At 43.6% G+C, this 19,437-nt stretch overlaps 1 protein-coding gene across 1 annotated transcript in view; it reads left to right on the top strand.

The window, feature by feature from the left end:
• LOC144130397 (guanylate cyclase soluble subunit beta-1-like) overlaps positions 1-19,437 on the top strand; it is a 96,129-nt gene that overhangs the window by 57,340 nt on the left and 19,352 nt on the right. The window contains exons 2-6 of the mRNA XM_077664321.1: positions 2,294-2,367; positions 3,179-3,282; positions 5,934-6,173; positions 10,119-10,284; positions 15,962-16,217. Coding sequence (XP_077520447.1) covers positions 2,294-2,367; positions 3,179-3,282; positions 5,934-6,173; positions 10,119-10,284; positions 15,962-16,217 — 840 coding nt within the window. The remainder of the gene's footprint in view (positions 1-2,293; positions 2,368-3,178; positions 3,283-5,933; positions 6,174-10,118; positions 10,285-15,961; positions 16,218-19,437) is intronic.

The raw sequence follows: 19,437 nt of genomic DNA, 5'->3' as shown, positions 1-19,437 counted from the left end.
CGGTGAAATGCATAAGTTGCTATTGCCACTGCCCTTTTCACTTCCTGTGCTGTCGCCTGTCTCCCTCGACTACTCTTGTGGCTGCAATAGTGGAGATGGTCGGCTGACATTTCAGCAAAAAAACTGCTTCCCACGATTGCTTGTTTTCTTTAACATTATCGCTTGTGAATTCCAAGAAATTCACTGAAGCCAGCATACTAATAAGCCTCATATGAACATCCTTATATCAAAGTTCGAAAGCAGACAACGTGAAAAATAAAAGCCCTACATTCAAGGTATCTAGTTACGACCGGAATTTTCTGGAGATTTGTATCTGTTACCTATTTTACATCATGTTTGTGGACCATATCGTCTCGTGAGATAAGTTGAAGCTGCTCACTTCCTAATGGAGTATTCGTCTCTGTGCTCAAAATGTCACTCTTTGAACGTTTTAACTGTATTGCTCCCATAATAATAATGTGCTTAGTACATAGCATTACTTCAGTCTTCATGCGATGAATGCGCCCTCAAATGCAATCGCTGACACGTTATTATTTATAAAAATTTGTTTGCTTTTGTATTTATTATGTGCGTCATGATGAAATTGAAAAGAACTGAAAATATGTAGTATTAACGTTTTGGTTTCTAAAAGTATGTATCGTGTATGAGCAACTATGGATGCCGGATTCCTCAAAGCAGTTAATCTAGTGTTTTTCTTTGCGTTTTTTTAGCTTAAGAAAGTCAATAGTTCTTTTGATCTAACAACAACATTGACAACAATATCAATGTTCATATTAACTGCGCTTTTTTCAGTGGAAGCTTAGGAGTAACTATTCCATAAAAGCAATGCTTGCAATGCAATCAGACGCCGTTAAATTCATTTCCTTATGCATGCCTACACAGTGCTCTTGTAGCAGTATACTGCAACCTTTTCTCCGACGCAAATATTAGACAAAACGCAACGTCTTTTCTGTGTTTCATCCGAATTTGTAAAAGCGACGAATCGCAAGGAACTTTGCTGTGTTGTGTCTCTGCGTGTTCTTTTCTTGTACGTCTCGTTCTTCGCGCTGTAGTTAGGAATGCAGAATGAAGAAAGCAGGAAGTGGTTGAAAATCGGCTCAAGCGTGGCTTATAGAGAACGGAACAGATTACTTAGCACAACGATTTGTGGCTGCGTTCTTGTGTCGTAACTTCTAGTTAAGCTAAAATGATCTGTTTTTACGCTAGTGACAAGTGGTCACCGCACTAGCACCAAGATTTTGTCACAAACATGCGAAAAGCACGTTGACTACTATGCGACTACAGCATCGTCTGCGCTACTGTTCGATAAGATTGTAACTTGTACAATCTCTGCGGGCACGACCCTCGATTTTTGCTGTATGCGTCACTGCTCATCTGAGCCTTGAATTACTTTAAAATTTGTTTTTGAAGCCTTGAAATCACTCCTCTGCATTTTTTGATGTCCACCTCACAATAAAGATACTGCTCTTAGCGCGCATCAGGCTCTGCAATTACAAGGACTGATTCTAATCACTTTGAATTGAACATTGAATAGAATTAATATTTCGAGTGAAATTTTGTTCTGAAGTGTGTTCTGAAGTGTGTTTTTAAATTTAGTTCTATTTTCTGCTTGGTTGATTACTATTGTATAACGATGTTAAAATAGCCATCTTCTTTTTGCTTCTGTTTCGCACCCCAGTTATGTAACCCCCCTCACATAATACTCCTGTCAGATCCCGTGCGGTATCCTAATAAATAAATAAAAATTAATAGAATGACCGTCATCGCTTCTTCCGGTGCTCATAATTATATGGCCTTTATTCAAAACGCCTTAAATATATTTTCTACTCTTTGCTATGCTATCAGGTACATATTTCACAACTGCGTTTCAATGCGCACAGCACGAGGATGGAAATAGATAAATGCATGTGTTCCCTTTCTCGAACGTTTTTGAATTCTGGCGTCATTAATGGACTGGCCAAAAACTCAGTTTAACATTGCATTGGACAGCTTTCATCACGCATTATTTTTCGTAAATTGATAAGCAGCGTCATGATCGCATTGTAAAGAATGTGTAACTCATGGTGTGCTTAGTTTTCTAATAGTATCATTTGTTGCACTAGCCTTTCTTCACGAGAAGAAATTCCTTCAGAACCACAAGCTAAAACCTGAAGGATCTAAAACTTCTGCCTTTCGTGTTGGAGTATATGCAGTAAACTAGATCATTCGACTTTTATGTCGCTAATATTTGCGGCGTGGAAAATAAATGGGCTCATACACTAACCTAAATGCTGCTTATTTCTCGTGCTCCCAGTACGGATTTATCCACTGTGCATTGGAGGACCTCGTGACGAAAAAGTTTGGAGCCGACACGTGGAAGATGCTTCTGTAAGTTTTTTTCTTATGGTTATTGTTGCGTGCTCTCTTTTCCGCTATTCTTATTGGCAATATATTTGCTTAATATAAAAAAAACACGCGTGCCTATTGACTACCGTTATCTTTTGTCGCCAAAAATGCAAAGCAAAGAATGTTTGTCGATGCATGATGTGCTCCTGCTGTCAATTTGGCTTGCGTTCTGTGCTTTCTAGTTGTTTTTTAGAGTCTGAAAAAACATTTATTGCCAAACTCTCTTTATTCGTTTCATCGTCATTTTTTCTTGATTGCTTTTTCTGAAAACGACATAAGCCGAATCAGATACTTGCTTTTCTTCCGTCAGACTGATTTCATAGGCAAAATTATTGCGACAAATACAGAGGACGATTTGTTATGACGAAATCATTTCCCGAAGCATTGATGAGTTCTCAATGGTGGCATGCGCTATACATACAATCTATTAAAATAAATCAGAACAACCGCTCCCATGCATAAGCTCATGTATGCTTTAATCTCAACAATGGCGAAAAACTGGCAATCATAATTCATTCATTAACACATCAACTGTCTTCTAACCTCCGGGGAGACTCCACAGTAAGTTTCAAAGCAGAATGAAAATAAAGAGGATGGTATGGGCGATGTTGCACAGGTGTTTATTTATCAGGCTCTCGCTGCATTGCAGGAATGCAGCTGAATGTGTTGAAAACTGCGAATAAATGTTCATGTTATTCACATTTTTTTATTTGTTTCAGTCAAACATAGGCACTGCTTAACGTACACAACAGTTGTCAGACGCACTTTTTATTGCACGACTGCTACATCACAGAGAGAAGTCTGGCATCGCGATGCATGGGGCCTCTTTCCTGATGCACAAGGTGTACACAGACGACATGACACTGAAGCTGGTGGCCGCTGCCTGTGAGGTGCTCGGTGAGTGAGGTGCCTTCTTCTCGCTCTAGAAACGAAACGTTGAGCAAATAACTCCTTTTTTCTTGATTTCTTTCCTCGACAAACATACCGTTTAAAAATGCTATTCCTGAAAAGCGTTAAAGCTCTCTATACCTGCGACGGCACGACTGTTGAAACTCACAGCACCATATTCTATCAGTGTACTCCATCCGGTGAATCCCAGCATTCAAAGGTAACCAGAATATTTTAAAAATCTACTCGTTTCGCGCAGATGCAGCGCAACCAAGTGAGAGACGCAAGGCAAAAAACAACACGGCAGCGCAGCAGAGGTCACTGACCATGCATTCCTCTAGACAGGTCATGTTAGCGCTGCTAGCGTACTAGTGTAGAGCAAGTGTATCAAAAAAGCGCTTACTATCTAAAGCATCTTTTTTCACTAGACCCAATGTTAACAGCCCGAAAAAAAATAGAAACAAGCAGATAAATGCCCAGATCGCGGGAGTAGAGCGAGCAGGGTGCTAAATAATATGCGTGTCGACTGAGAGTTGCGGGTGAGTATCTGCTTCTCCTGCATTCTCGAAGACAGAATTGCAGAAAGACGGATCGAATCACAACTCTTCTTTAGAAATTACACCCACGGCAAACCAACATCATCGATCGGTGCGAATGTCGGCAAACTTCTTCACGCAGCGGTTTTCCTCACTAGACCAGCGCCGATGCCAGAACAACTCAACACCGTATTTCACTTCACCGCGACTACAGTTGACGCCACCGACTCAGGAAAACAAGGTTCTTAAGAGTCGCAGGAACAATTTTCGGCGAAATATCTGCATAACACGAAGTTAGAGTTGATATTAGGACTTTTGTGTAACTCTCCTTTCATTTTTATAGAAACAAACACATAAAATTTATGTATTCACATTTTAATATCGACCAGCAGTAAACACTTGCCTAACCATTATATTTAATTTAAATGCGGTCCAGTGCCGTGAAGAGGGAGCATAAAGAGTCTGTGGAGTCCTATGTAGTGATTGCGCAGCGCGAAATCAGTAATTCTTATAATTGGAAAGTGCGCTCGGCCGGAGTTTTCGCCACAGTAAGCGACAATCAAGAGTTTTATACATAGCAATAACCGCGTCCTATGAGCAGGAAGCGCCGATGTTATGCGAGGTCAACTTCGCGGCTGTCAGTTTTTTTTTTTTTTTAAGTGGCCGACAACAACCGTCAAGTAACATCTGAAGTAGAAAGCAACCTCGATCTTTTCATTCAAGGCAAGCAGTCATTGATTATTACTTTAGGTAAAAACAGTGAAAATGAAGTACTGGTCGCGTTTCAGGGAGCATAGATAAATAAAGAGGAGGAGGGAAAGGCAGGGATGTTAACCAGAAAGGGGTTCTGGTTGACTACCCTGCACTGGGGAAGAGGGATTAGGGGACTAAAAGGAGGAAGAGAGAAGGAAAAAAAGGCATAACACACCCACGCACAATGCTGTCACAATTTGTCACTCAATCCGGTCGCTGTCTAGAAGGCAAAGAGTGCCTTGTATGCCTTGAGGGCAGTCGACTGCTGTGGCCACGGACCGGGGATCTTTTGCTCTGTTAATGGACGAGGATCGAGGCGGTCCAGGGCACAACACAGTGTATGTCTCGCACTCGCAAATGCAGGGCACTCACAGAGAAGTTGAGCGATGGTCTCCTCACAACCACAGCTCTCACAGGCAAATACAAGTGAAAGGACTAAAGCTGCTTCCGCTAACCGCACCGGCTCTCTGGCAAACGTTTCGCAGAATAGATCGCAATCATCGGCGGTTCTAGCAGTGTTACGGTACATCAAAAACCAAAGTGCTGCTTTTTATGTCAGGACATTGTTTATCTCAGGAAAGCACCGCTTGCGTCTTGGGTAAAATAAAGAACGATTGCCGACTTGTTCTAGATAGTTATAACAATAAGCAGTCGTTCAGTCATACTGTGACAATCGCTGCCACTTTTTAAAGGAAATTTTGCGCTGACTTGTTCGATGTTCAAACCTTAAATGATGCATTTAAACATTTCTTCCGCTAATACATGGGGTACTTGTGAAATGAACCATGAAAGAAAGCAATCAGCCGACGCAAAAATTGGCACCTGCGGCGTGTACAGAAGATGAAACAGTTTTGGCAGCTCCGCTGTCGGCGTAGCGGTGCGCAGACAGCGATGACTAATGATCGGTACAACTGGTAGGCGTAATAATGTTGCAGCCCACACAATAACTTCCATTTCGCGAAGTCTGCTATACAGCCGCCGTCACTCGCGGCGTTGCCCAATGAACGCGATTGATTCGGTGACACGTTAACTCTTTTTCAAGCCCACTTGTCACTACTATATATGTTTATTTTAATTGAGCTCGAAGGTTTTTCTGTGGTGGTGCTTTTTTTGATCGTTTGCTTTAGGAGCTCAGGAGCTAACCCGATCTAGATTTTTTTTCAATCATTCATCGCCAGGATTTTGCGCCTGCGCACATCGCTTCCCCGAGTGGCCGCTTCGCGGTAATGTAGCGTTTCTGTATATTATAGCCGCACACGTACAATTTCGCGTTAATACACATGTGTAAACATTCAGTCTAGGCTTTGCGTCTGAGTTACAGCAGCTCTAATTGGGAGAAAACCTGACAGAAACGGCCCCACGTGCTCTCAGGTCTGGACTTGGACACCTGCCTGGAGGCGTTCGGCGAGCACTTCCTGTACTTCTGCCAGCAGCACGGCTACGACCACATCCTGCGCGTGCTGGGCTCCAACATGGCCGACTTCCTGACCAACCTGGACAACCTGCACGACCACCTGGCCTCCACCTATCCCGGAATGCGGGCGCCCTCCTTCCGCGTCACGCCGGGACCCAGTGGACAGATCCTGCTGCACTACTACAGCGACAGGAAAGGTACCGCTGGTTTTGTAGCGTTGCGATGTGTGTTTATGCGTGAAGCATTCGAAGATATAGAAAGTAACTGCAGAGTCGCGAAGTTATGCTCTAACGAAGTACGTGTTTAAGGTCCTATTTGCACTCGTCCTATTTGCTGTGCACATACAAAGCCGTGATAACTTTCCGAGCAGAATTTTTCTCTACCAATAACCACAGGAGACAGATGTGTTGGCTCTGAGGAAGTTAGCTGGCCGCTGTTAACGAATTGAGAAATTTGAAAAGTATGGTCTAACAAATTTTTTTTTCTTATTTTCGTAATTTCGTAATCAGCACGTAAACCCGTGAAACCTTTCAATGCGATATCGCAAGGGTTCCCTAAAGCGGAAAACCCGGCATCATCGTTGTCTTCGTCGGTAGAGGTGGAGCCGTGAGCGAAATATCCCCAGAGAAGCAACCTAGGCGGGCCAACTAAGTAGCCCGCCCAGGTCGCGTGACCCTGTGACGTCATCACTACCTGCCAAAAGGATTGTCAGCAGAATGGACACCGTTGCAGGAGGCAGTTAACTTAATTAGTCATTGTTCGCGAAATGTTGCTCACGAAGAGCAACCCGGGTCTCACAAGCCCCACCAGTGGCTGTGTTTGAAACTGCCACCTGCCGGCGAACTGGCGCATTGCTTAATCGCTCCATCACTGCGCCAAGAGTGGTTTGAGGACTGCCAGTGATCTATGAATGTAAAGAACGACCGCATACATGGCCGTTAACGCATTAACGCAATCGCGTTATAGCCTTAAAGTGAGCCTAATTGTGTCATCGGGCTTATTTTTATACGGTCCCTCGTTCATTCCGCTGGAAAAAAATTTCACCCTGGCAACGCCTTTGGAAAGTACTGTTTGAAAGCTGCGCTGCTTGGTTTTAGTCGGACGCACTTAACGAGAATAACGCTTAGGCGCATTCACTGGTTATTATGCACCAATACGGCAATAAAAATGGCACTCATCAGCGATTGGGGAAAATGGCCACAGCTAGAAACGCATACTAACCGCTATTTACGTTTCGCTTGCAAGCACTAACGCGGCATTCGTCAAGGCCTCATGGGCAAAAACAGACATGATATGGACGAACATATTTTCAAAAGGGGCATTGTGGATTTTCAACTCGAGTTGTGAGGCTATAGGGCCATTACCACGTCAGTCAGGCTCGGTGCCTAGTGGCCTTGTTCACACGACCAAGAAAATATGTACGAAAATTATGAATTTCCGAACATATTCTATGAAATTAATTTCTTTCATGTGTACTGTGCGCCTTGTATGCAGCAGAAAATATAAACCAACATAAGATTCTTGAAGCAGCTTACCAAGAAGGACGAAAGAGTAAATTCGGTGACGAGTGGTTTGATAAAAGGAGAGGACCGTTAATTCTTCGCAGCCTATGTGGAGTGTAAAAGAACAAAATGTGTTATTTTCTTTGAGAAGTTCAGCGAAAAATTCCGACTTTGTTGAGCAAATCAACGAAATTAACTAAGTTTTTGCTCAGCAACAGTATAAATATCAACGATATTGTCACCGCTGCAGTTTTCCAGCACTGTGAATTTAATATATAAATATATAGATATATATTTCTTTCGCATTTATGCCTCAGAACAGTACATAAGTCTTGAAGCAGTAGCGTTGGGTTGTGAACATATGCGTACAATGTAACATGATGCATTAGAAGGAAGTCACACTGCACAAATCTGAACTCAATACGACTAAAAGTAACGTATGGTGTCTGCCAAAATATGAGCGTGTGGTATGTGATATTGCTTTTCTTCACCCAGTTAGTTCAGTACACTAACTTTCGCGCGCTTTTCGGAAGTGAATCTTTGTATAAAACATAAAACTATTCTCAACATCAGGTGCTACAACAGCTCGAAGATGGTAACATATGTACTTTCTTCTTTATGCTTTTATCTTTCAAATATAATGGTCTGTGAGCCTCTTCTTTAATCTAAAAAAATGTCCTTCTTAAGTCCAAAGACGCGTTTCTGCAGTCCCCGAGTGACGATGGCTCTCCTGGAAGCAATAGAGTAAAGACGGTGTACCGCTATCCTCTTTCCTCATAAATGTTCTGCCTCGCGAATATATCACCTTCGCTACGTTATGAAAGAGCCTGCCAGTCTGGATGAGGATTCTCTGCTACTATGGTGATTCCCCTGCAGACCGAATCAAGTCTTCGACCCAGACGCTACCATTACAGCATCTAACGGCACAATAACAACCTTAGGGCCGACGACAGGGCGATGAAAGGAAGGAAATGTGATTAAGCAAGCAGCACGTGGTCTCATTTCTGCTGTTTTTTTATTTTTTCTTTCCCATTTCTTCTACTCTTAATCATAGCCATCCTTATATAAGCGCTTCGATCTCGCTGGTTCATCACACTCCTTCGCCTTTATAACAAATCGACCTCGTTTATCGATATTGCTGATTCTGGTCAGGTCTTCTGTCCACAAAGAAGCTACACCGTCCTATTCCTGTCACCTGTAGGTTGCTTTACTTCCTCTGTGAAGGCAAAGAACACCTAAGGTTAGACGCAGTGCATAGAAAGCTTGATGAATCATTACTCTCGCCTCAGGTTCAATGTATCTGGCACACATAATGTACAGAAATTATAGCACAAGTTTTGTCCCTAATTTTAAATGCTACATGAGTTTTAGAAACCTTGTTATTTACACAAATAGCCGCACTGATTATTAGTGGTTGTGCCCTCATGTGTCGCATTTAAGTTTAGGTTTTCGCGCATCATATGCCTCAGGTAGAAAAAGGCTAGTGACTACTTACTGCGGCCAGCGCTGACAGCGTATTGGACTTAATTAGCTACTATTCAGTGCCAAATTGTTGCATGCGGACCGCAATTCCTAAATTTTGACCCGTGAGCATTGATTGACTGCAAGAGCAGTATTTTTGATGTGTCTTCGTGTTGAAGGTACGCCTAAAAAGCTCTTCGTCAATAGTTATATTGGACGCGCACTCGAAACAGAGGGGGCTTGTGCTCCTTGCAAGCTGCTGATGCCCTGCCCTGAATGAAAGGCCGCGGAATATATTTCGGGATGTTTTGAAAACGTTTTTTTCAGCGCCAAGATGTTATCAAACTATCATCCAAATAACATCATACAGACCAACAGTTGAATTTCTCACGCAGTTTTTGCAAAGGAGCGCTCTGGAATATAGTGATGGCTATCTTGCAGCGGAATAATATGAACTTGGTCGGCTTAGTGCAAACCCGCGATTCATGAAAACGAATTGGAAGTCTTAAAATTTCTAAATTTTGTTTCAAAAGCTGCGATTCAAAGGAAGTATAAACTTGAATTCTAGTTCAAAATGGTCTTCTTAAGCTTATAAATATATCTTCAAAGGTTACAATCCCACAGGCTTCGTTATACAAGGTGGTTCTTTTTTTTCTGGCAAAGATTTCGATGAAAAAATTCGTAAGAGGTCCAGCGCATTTTTACTTAAATGAATTTATATGAGTACGGGGAGACCATTTTATAGACACCCCCCCCCCCCCTCTTATAAATTTCTGTTTTGCAGTGAAGGCACATTGGAAAGCGTGTTTGCAGACAGCCAGAGATGATCGCCGCACGCATGTCTTCAGCGGTTCACTGAGCATGAATTTGTTGTTTCCTTCTGTGCACATCACAAAGACTTGTGGCCAGGCTATTCAATATTTAGTAAACCACCTACAACTATCTTCAGAATAGATGGAAGTTTCGCTTCATATTCTCCGCCAAATATCCTTGCGGCTTATTGCATAGCAGAGATTTTGGAATAGTATTTTTCTTGCGAACATGAATCAGGCTGAGGGGAATCATGTGCTGAAAGGTTAGTTTCGAAAGTTGTTAATTCATCACGACATATCGCAGCTTCGGCTTACACTGATCACCACAAAATCTTTGGTCACGTGTTCCCTGGCTACCAATACGCAGGGCTCCATCCAATCGTGCTGGGCATCGTGAAGGTGGTCGGCAAAGAGTTCTTCAACACCGAAGTCCGCGCAGACATCTCCGTCGTGTCGGAGTTTGGAGACAGAGCTCATGTGACCCTCGAAGTTACAGAGCAGAACACGGAAGGCAAAAGCTGTCTGCTGCCCAGGTAAGCAACGCATACGCAGCTACGAACCCGTTCCCATGCAATGCTTAATTCAAACTATACGTGCTTACACGGCTTGCTGGTTTGGTTTGTGGGTGTTGAACGTCCCAAAGCAACTCATGATATCAGAGACGCCGTTGTGAAGAGCTCCAGAAAGTTCGACCACATGGGTTTCTTTAACATGCGCTAACACCGCACAGTACGCGAGCCTCTACAACTGTGCCTTCATCGAAATACTATCGCAGCGGCCAGGATCGAACCTGCGCCTTTCATGTCAGCAGCATCTAGTGAATTCGTAGAAAATATCACACCACATTTACACTCACAATGAGTAATCGGAAAACTCCTACCGTGACCAACCGCGTCTAGTGAATTATTTGGAAATATCATACCACATTCTCACAACTGGTACCTACCGTGGCACATTCAATACATGCCCACGCATTCAACGTGCGTCAGTCAGCTAGTTATGCGGACGCCTAAACGACGATTGTTTTCTTGGGGAAAGAAAATGGCGCAGTCATCATCATCATCATCAGCCCTACTACACCCACTGCAGGGCAAAGGCCTCTCCCATGTCTCTCCAATTAACCCTATCCTTTGCCAGCTGCATCCACCCTTTGCCTGCAAACTTCTTAATCTCATCCGCCCATCTAACCTTCTGCCGCCCCCTGCTACGCTTACTTTCTCTTGGAACCCACTCCGTTACCCTTAAAGACCAGCGGTTATCTTGCCTTCGCATTACATGCCCTGCCCAAGCCCATTTCTTTCTCTTGATTTCGACTAGGATGTCATTCACCCGTGTTTGTTCCCTCACCCACTCTGCCCGCTTCCGATCTCTTAACGTTACACCTATCATTTTTCTTTCCATGGCTCGCTGCGTTGTCCTTAACTTAAGCTGAACTCTTTTCGTTAGCCTCCACGTTTCTGCCCCGTAGGTGAGTACCGGTAAGATTATGCTGTTGTACACTTTCCTCTTGAGGGAAATTGGTAAACTGCCACTAATGATCTGCGAGAAATTGCCATATGCGCTCCACCCCATTCTTATCCTTCTAGTTATCTCCCTCTCATGATCCGGATCAGCTGTCACTACCTGCCCTAAGTAGACGTATTCCGGCACAATTTCTAGGCTCTCGCTGCCAATTGTGAACTGTTGTTCCCTTGCTAGGCTGTTGCACATTACCTTGGTTTTCTGCATGTTAATTTTTAGACCCATCGATCTGCTCTGCCTGTCTAACTCGTTGATCATGATTTGCAGTTCACCTCCTGAGTGACTCAGCAAGGCAATGTCATCAGCAAATCTCAGATTATTTAGGTATTCTCCATTTATTCTTATTCCCAACTGTTCCCAATTCAGGCCTCGAAATACCTCCTGCAAACATGCGGTGAACAGCATTGGCGAGATCGTGTCTCCTTGCCTGACGCCCTTCCTTATTGGAATTTTATTGCTGACTTTATGGAGGACTATAGTAGCTGTGCAGTTGCTATATATATCTTCCAGTATTTTGACATAAGGCTCTTCTACCCCCTGATTACGCAATGCCTGTATGACTGCTGAGGTTTCCACTGAGTCGAATGCTTTCTCGTAATCAATGAAAGCTATATATAGAGGTTGGTTATATTCTGCGCATTTCTCTATCACCTGATTGATGGTGTGAATATGATCTATTGTAGAATATCCTTTACGAAAGCCTGCCTGATCATTTGGTTGATTAAAGTCTAACGTTGCCCTGACTCTATTAGCGATTACCTTAGTAAATGCTTTGTAGGCAACGGATAGTAAGCTGATCGGCCTGTAATTTTTCAAGTCCTTGGCGTCTCCCTTCTTATGAATTAAGATAATGTTTGCATTCTTCCAAGCTTCTGGTACAGTCGAGGTCCCAAGGCATTGCGTATACAGGGTGGCTAGTTTTTCTAGCACGATGTCCCCTCCATCCTTCAACAGATCTGCTGTTACCTGATCCTCCCCAGCTGCTTTTCCCCTTTTCATTGCTTCTAAGGCTTTCTTTACTTCATCTTTCGTTACTGGCGGGATGACGCATTGCTGTGCACTGCGGTCTTTCTCATTAGCGTTCTGATTACATTGGCTACTGTACAGGTCTGTGTAGAACTCTTCGGCTACGTTAACTATCTTATCCGTATTGCTAATGACATTGCCCTGCTTGTCTCTTAATGCATACATCTGGTTTTTACCTATGCCTAGTTTCCTCTTCACTGTTTTTAGGCTACCTTCGTTCTTTAGAGCATGCTCAATTCTCTCCATATTAAACTTCCTTATGTCGGCTACCTTGCGCTTATTTATGATCAAACCAATTCTATGATCAAACCAATTAAATGGCGCAGTATCTGCCTCACATATCGGCGGACGCCTGAACCGCGCCGTAAGGGAAGGGATAAAAGAGGGACTGAGAGAAGGAAGGAAGAAAGAGGTGCTATAGTAGAGGGCTCCGGAATAATCTCGACCACCTGGGGATCTTTAACGTGCGCTAACATCGCACAAAACATGGGCGCCTTTGCGTTTCGCCTCCATAGAAACGCAGCCGCCGCGGCCGGATTCGAACCCGGGTGCTCCGGATCAGTAGCCGAGCACTCTACCCACTGAGCCACCGCGGCGGGTGCGGACGCCGACGCAAGCTGCAGATTGCGAGATGCACCGTTAGGCGATAAATTAAGAAAGTGTAATTTCGATTTGGAAAAAAGCATCGCACCTTAATACAAGGACTGAAAAAGATATTACGACACAGCGCTGAAGTTGAAGTCAGCGCTTTGCGGTTATATCTTCCTCAGTCCTTGTCTTAATTTGCGCAGTTTTTTTATCAAATATGAACTACCAACTAGCCCGGTCGGCCACCCTTGAAAGTAATGTCCTTGCAGCGTATTTGCACACTCCAGGTGCTTCTTTCTGTAAGGTATTGCTCAGGCACATGTTAGCATAATCTTTGCCTTCCTGAGTAAGGTGCGCTCGAGGTTTCATGCTGCTCATGGCTTCGATGTTTCTATTCATTATTTTGTGCAACTGTCGCGATGGTAGCCCGACAAAACGCTGTTCGATCGCGTGCATAAATTCGCAACTACTGTTACGCCATAGCCTGTTAAATTCGATGACTCTGCGCTGTCCTGGCACCTTCGATGCTCAGGATTTTATGGCCGCACCATGGCCGGGGAAAAGCTCGCCCAAACTAATCATTTCATTTTGGCATGTTCTTCCTCTAGTAAGTCTGAACGCTCTGTTACCATCAACGAGCAACATATTTGTTTAAATAAATATTCGTTCAATGCACAACTATGTTCTTAGAGCTAATTCAGCGCTCAAATTAAGCTTTAAAAAAGGACGCACACAAGACCAAAAAAATAAATACTTTGGATACCTGCCTTGTTAATGCAGTGAATCATATTTCAGAGCTTCGGTTGTCACGGGAACTTAGTTAATCGGTATGAGTGTGAACGTGTAAAGCAACAACCAAGCACATTTAACGACTGTTTTATTTGATAAATCACTGATTTTCCTCCAAGCACTACAAAACTTCCAAAAAGGCGGGCGAGTGTAGTGAAACAAGACACCGGAACACTTCAAGAAACTAAATTGTACGCTTAGTTGTCAGACAGGATTTCGTCCGTAAAGAAATCACGAATCTCTCTCAAGCACGATCGATGACCTCCTGAAAGATCGTTGTGCTTACGAAGGCTCTCACATACATGTAGCAGAAGTATCAAAGAGAACATGCAGTGTGCATTCAGAAAATTATTAGTCTATATGATATAGCCTAAAACTTAATTACGCTAAATTACGCATTAAACTTTTTTCTCAATGGTTTTATTCTGAGCAAATAACACCCAACCATATTTTATACTTCGGCACGAAAATAAGTACAAAATTTCTTGAGGAAAGAAAAATTGGTGTTTAATCTCATACTGAAGCTAAACGAGGGACTGGAGGGTGGCATCTCTGGAGGCATTTTGCCCGTTTTTCTTCGCAATTCTCACCAGTTCTACGAAAAAAAAAAGATCTCTACTACGGAACAAGTTCTTTTCGGGATTTTAAGAAATACTTGTATGCATCTCACGAAAAAAAAAAGGAAAACCTATCTTAATAGCAGTAACAACATCCACAATTTCAGAACACTTCGTGGAGAACTCCATAAATAATCGGCAAGCCCCTTCGCGTTTTCGCGGCACCCAAAAGAAAACCATGCAAAACGTTCGGAGAACCCAGGCACCAAAACTAGTGACACAAGCTTCCCAGTTCCAAGCAGGTCAAAGGGAACGCCCATTTTGTCTTGAAATATTAAGCATTGATCAGTGCGAAATCACTATGTAGTTTCCGTTCATGTAGGTGCCCAACGGAATAATTAAAGCGCGCGAGAACTAATGCCTGCAGTAGCGCTGCGGCAACCCGAGTGATTCCTTTGCTAGTTCTTTTCTTCCATTCATCCTCTCTCATTTCGTCGCCGCAGCATGTGGCGGAACGGCCAAAGGCCCATCAGCGCAGGAACTTTCTCCACCAAAACTTTTTGCGTTCATTGGGGAGAGCCACAGAAACAACCGCGACAATTTCCTTGATTGAAGTGTGGTGTGCAGCTTTTAACTTGACCCCCAAAACTATATGCAAAAAGCTAATTGCATGGGGGCTAGCTGACTGCTACCGCAAATAAAAAAAAGCACGAAAGCCTTCTGCAAACCTCACGGATCTGCGACTTCGTTACTATACGTGCGGGTTCAGCGTGGAGTTGCTTAGATTTCTTTTATGTTGTCAATCTTGGTGCTTACTGCTGAGCCATCTCTCTATTTCTCCCATTACCCTCCGTCTCAGCCGACCGCATAAACCTTAGGGCGCATGCAGCGGGATAGTAGCTTCAACAGTATTTCAGCTTTTCAACTATTAACGGGCCATCACATCACCTAACAGTTAGCTCGTTTGGTTTTCTTTTATTGTGTTTAGCGTCCTAAAGCGACTCAGCTTATTTGGTTCAGAGTACGATGTTCCAGAGGGTGTAAAAGAAGCTTTGGCTGCGGCCTACGCTGTATGTTTGTGTAAACACTGATAACGTTAGCCGACCAGTGTTCCGCGTAAAGACTCACTTTCCGATTACGACGCCTGGGAGCACAGGACAGTATTTCTTTCAGAGCACTAAGGCGTGTTAGCTGTTAATCACAACGGTCAGTTAGCGAAGTTCTGTCTCATAAAGCCACTGTTTCAAACAACCTGTTTAAATGGTAGAAAGAATTTTGTTTTTTTTTACGGATTAAAAGCAAGCTCAAACTTATTCGACTTTTATTGCTAAGCCTTTTCTGGTCAGTTATGTCTAAACATAAATGAGAATTTTCTCTCGTAGTTTTGATTGCGCCTTAGACCACAAGCAGATTACATTTATCACACTATTTATGTTAGCTGAAATATATTTTTGTGCAACAACGAAAACAACTTGAAGCAGCTCGCTTTTCCAGCCATAAAAACAGCGCCCTGGAATTTAGCTACCGTCTTCCACCACAAAACCGGACATTGAAATAATTACTTCGGTCAATAAACACTTGCTAGAAATTTCCGTTGCTTGAAAATCCATACACCGTAGGCAAAAAAAAAGATATTTGGGTTTTACTGCCGGCTACTTGCATCTAATTAATTCTCACTCTTTCATAACTATTGTGATTGACCTTTGTTTTTTCTCACTTTTCTCCGCAGAAACGCGGCAGAGAATCTAAGCAATCGCCCCGAAGACCTTCCCATAGGCGTGCGGACCATGTGTGCGGCGTTCCCGTTCCACGTGTTGTTTGGCCGCGACTTCGGCATTGTGCAGGCGGGCAAAGGCTTGCTGCGTCTCACCGGACATCGCTGGAAAGAAAACCGAGGACACCATCTGAAGTTCGACGACATCTTCGAGATCACCCGGCCTGTCATTGAGTGCACATTCGAATCTATACGCAGCTATTGCAACCAGGTATGTGCTTTCCCGAACAACTCCTTCCTTGTTTTACATCCCGAGGCATGCATTGTTGAGACAGTGCTGAATTTCCGACAATCCGGCAATCCAATGTCTTCCGCATGTGGTGTAGAAGAAAACTCAATTTTTTATCTGCAGCTGCCGTCATTTAAGTTTTACTACGTACAACTTTTAAATCTTTTTTGGTGCCATATTAGTACTCTACCTTCAATCTGAATAATGCGCTTGAACCCTTGTGTAGCTTTCCTCAACGTTACTTAAGACAAAGGCGCTGTTAAGACTTCTCTGCGCCAACGAGCCATTCTCACTGTGTTTCATTTAGATATAATAAACATGTGGCACACATTATTCCAAGTTCCTCTACTACGGCTTCCCACAAGCCCAAATCTCGCTATGGGCAGAAAACTTGAAAATTTGCGTTTTTATTTGCATTTATGAAAATTATATAAGTTTATTTGTGTGTTTACGTTTGGAATGATTGAGTTTCCTTTCTTTCTTGTCATATTCATAGCAGCATTAGAGTTAGGTCATCACGCTGACATTTAAAGGGCGCCTCAATATTTGAATGAATAAATTGTACGGCGCCAAATTACCATAAACTGTGACAATGGGATAACGTAAGAACATCGTGGTGAGCATTCAAGCACGACCACGCATGCCATACAAAATAGAGAGGAGATTTTCCTCTCTCCACTTCGCGGCCTGCCAATCTGGCAGACTGGTCGCAGCTGGTTCGTCGTGCACCAATCTTGGCAAGCAGCTCTGGCCACCTGCTAAGGTACCATTTGCCACCCTGAAGGTGAAAAATGTGTCGCCGTCGGTCGGTGTGGGGTCATGGGGCTGTTATGCTATCGCATGTTATGTTGATGGTAGTAGCGCCTAGAAGTGATGCTAGCATTTTGGTTAACAGAAATCTAAAAAAGACACAAAGATAAGTACAGGACATTCTGTTGTCACGTATAGACAAGGAAACTTGTGTGCAAAGGTCTCCGTCGGCAGTCAAAGTGAAGCAAAGACATGGTAAGTCACTTAATTTTCAACAGGGTAGGGACATATTTCTCCGACATTTCTTATTTGTACTAACGCATTTAGCCTCCTCATGAAGATCTCCCCTCATTTCTCTTACTCGCTGCCTCCAGTTTAAATATTTAGATATCGGCGCTTCACTTTCACCTGTTTATTACGTGAACCAACTTGATATGCATGGTTCAGTATATTATTTCATGTTATTTTACTTTGTTTCTCTGAAAAATGCATCTTTGGTGTCTACTTTCTAAGTAATAAATATATTGTGACGAACTAGAAAACGATGAAGTGGCAGTGGCACGCGCATGAGCGCTCCTGCTAGGCCCACAGCAATTAAAACTTGTCTTCGCCATCTGTCATCACGTGTAATTCTTCGGCTTGCCGTCACGTAAAATTTGGTGGAGGTTGCCAAATTCAATCCCTCACCCAAGTTGGATCTCCGCAGTGGCCCCCACCTCGCCACTATGTCTACCGAATCCGCTTCGTCCCCGCCCACTGCACGACATTGTACATGTGTCACGCCACAAGCCTTACTACTCGCATTCTCCCGTGCCTGTGTAGCGCACCGAGGCTCCGCTTTTGCCGCGAGGGGAGGTGGGGAGACTGTGCTACGGGCACAGAGAGGGTGACGAAGTCCTTTTGAACGGTGACGAAGCTGTGGCGCGCGCTTGAGTACTGTTCGTCGGTCCCAAGCCGTCTATCCTCTTTCTAGCAGATTACCTCTTACAGTTCTTCTAGTTCTTTTATTCTTCTATTATTCGGCTATTCTTCTTTTATTCTATTATTCTGCGTTCTATTATTCTTCTAGCTCGCGCGATCGAGACGATCACCTGGTGGCCCCGAGTCATGTGAGGGACTAGAAGACGATGAAGCGGGCAGTGACTCGGGCATGAGCGCTCGTGAAAGGCCTCCAGCCTATAAACCATACCATCGCGATCTGTCGTCATGTCTTGTTCTTCGGCTTGCCGTCACGTAACAATATTTTATTTATAACTCTAGTACTAACTACAGCGCAATGAAGTCTTTGTGCCATCGTAAGGCTAAAAAAGAGTACATTCCTCGTCTTCAAGTTTTGCAGCTGCTTCGTAGAACTCTGAACAAAAGGCACAAGTTTGCCCGTCTAATTTCAAAAAAACTCTAGAAAAACAGAAGCCGGAGCCAATTTTACAAAATATCTGTTACAGATGCAGATTAACTGTTAAATAGCGCGGAAGGCAGGAACGATGAATGAAAGAACACGCAATACAAGCGCTGGCCTAAATCACAGCCTTAATTAACCGATACGGAACCATGGCACAAGACGCTGACACAACGGCAAAGTCAGAGATTACGTATGCAGCAAGATTACTCGCGACCGCCTACCGGGAAGTGCGAAAAACCTGTGCTTGGGATGCTAATACTATGCAGTGCCGTTTGCATGCCTCTCTCGAGATGCAGGGGCTGCTAATTGGGCATTCCGCCTCCCTATAGTTGTCTCAGCACTCATTCGCACCACCGAATTCAAGATACCAAGCAAGGTATTGCACTTGTTTATCTGTTTCTGGCGAATCTTTCGTTTACACCAGCCTTAAGGGCTTCACGGCGCAATCCTTGACTTGCGCCTCCTAGCGACAACTCTCATTAGTTCCCTCGCAAGAGTTTCCACTACCTTTTCTTTGTTTCCTTCATGTCACCACAGTATTGTTTTGTTTCCCTCCTGTCGGCACTGTTCTCTCCTTCCACTAGAATTACCCGGGGTTCATTGGCTTGCGCATGGTGCCGTGTCTCTTTCTGGAAGACACTGTCTTAAGGAACTTTGATCCGCATTGCTCTATTTCTGTCTCTCCGAGGCACGGATTCGGATTTTAGTTCGCAAAAAAAGGCAAACAAGATAAGTCCTCTTGCTTAAGCCCATGATGCTCGTTAACTTTGAGGGCGCCCAAATAAACAGCTTGCTGGAGGTCCTGGACATCAAAGAGAACTGCCATAAAATAGAGCTGCCGGTGCTCTTTGGCACTTAAAATCCGCTCGCCCTTCTTTTTTTCAGTGTACTTGCTACATACCCTAAAGTGTTCTAACCTGCAGATGTGTACAGTAGCTCTACATGGAAAGTTATCATTGCACCGCTCTTTGAAAAAGCACAATACCTTTTCACATCAAATGCTTCACGAATGAAGTCAGTAGAATGCAGAAAACTGGTAACAACGGCCAA

This window comes from Amblyomma americanum, chromosome 4, assembly GCF_052857255.1.
Source record: "Amblyomma americanum isolate KBUSLIRL-KWMA chromosome 4, ASM5285725v1, whole genome shotgun sequence".
NCBI lineage: Eukaryota > Metazoa > Arthropoda > Arachnida > Ixodida > Ixodidae > Amblyomma > Amblyomma americanum.
The sequence above is the reverse complement of the archived record's forward strand: the minus strand, read 5'-3'. Positions and strand labels throughout refer to the sequence as shown.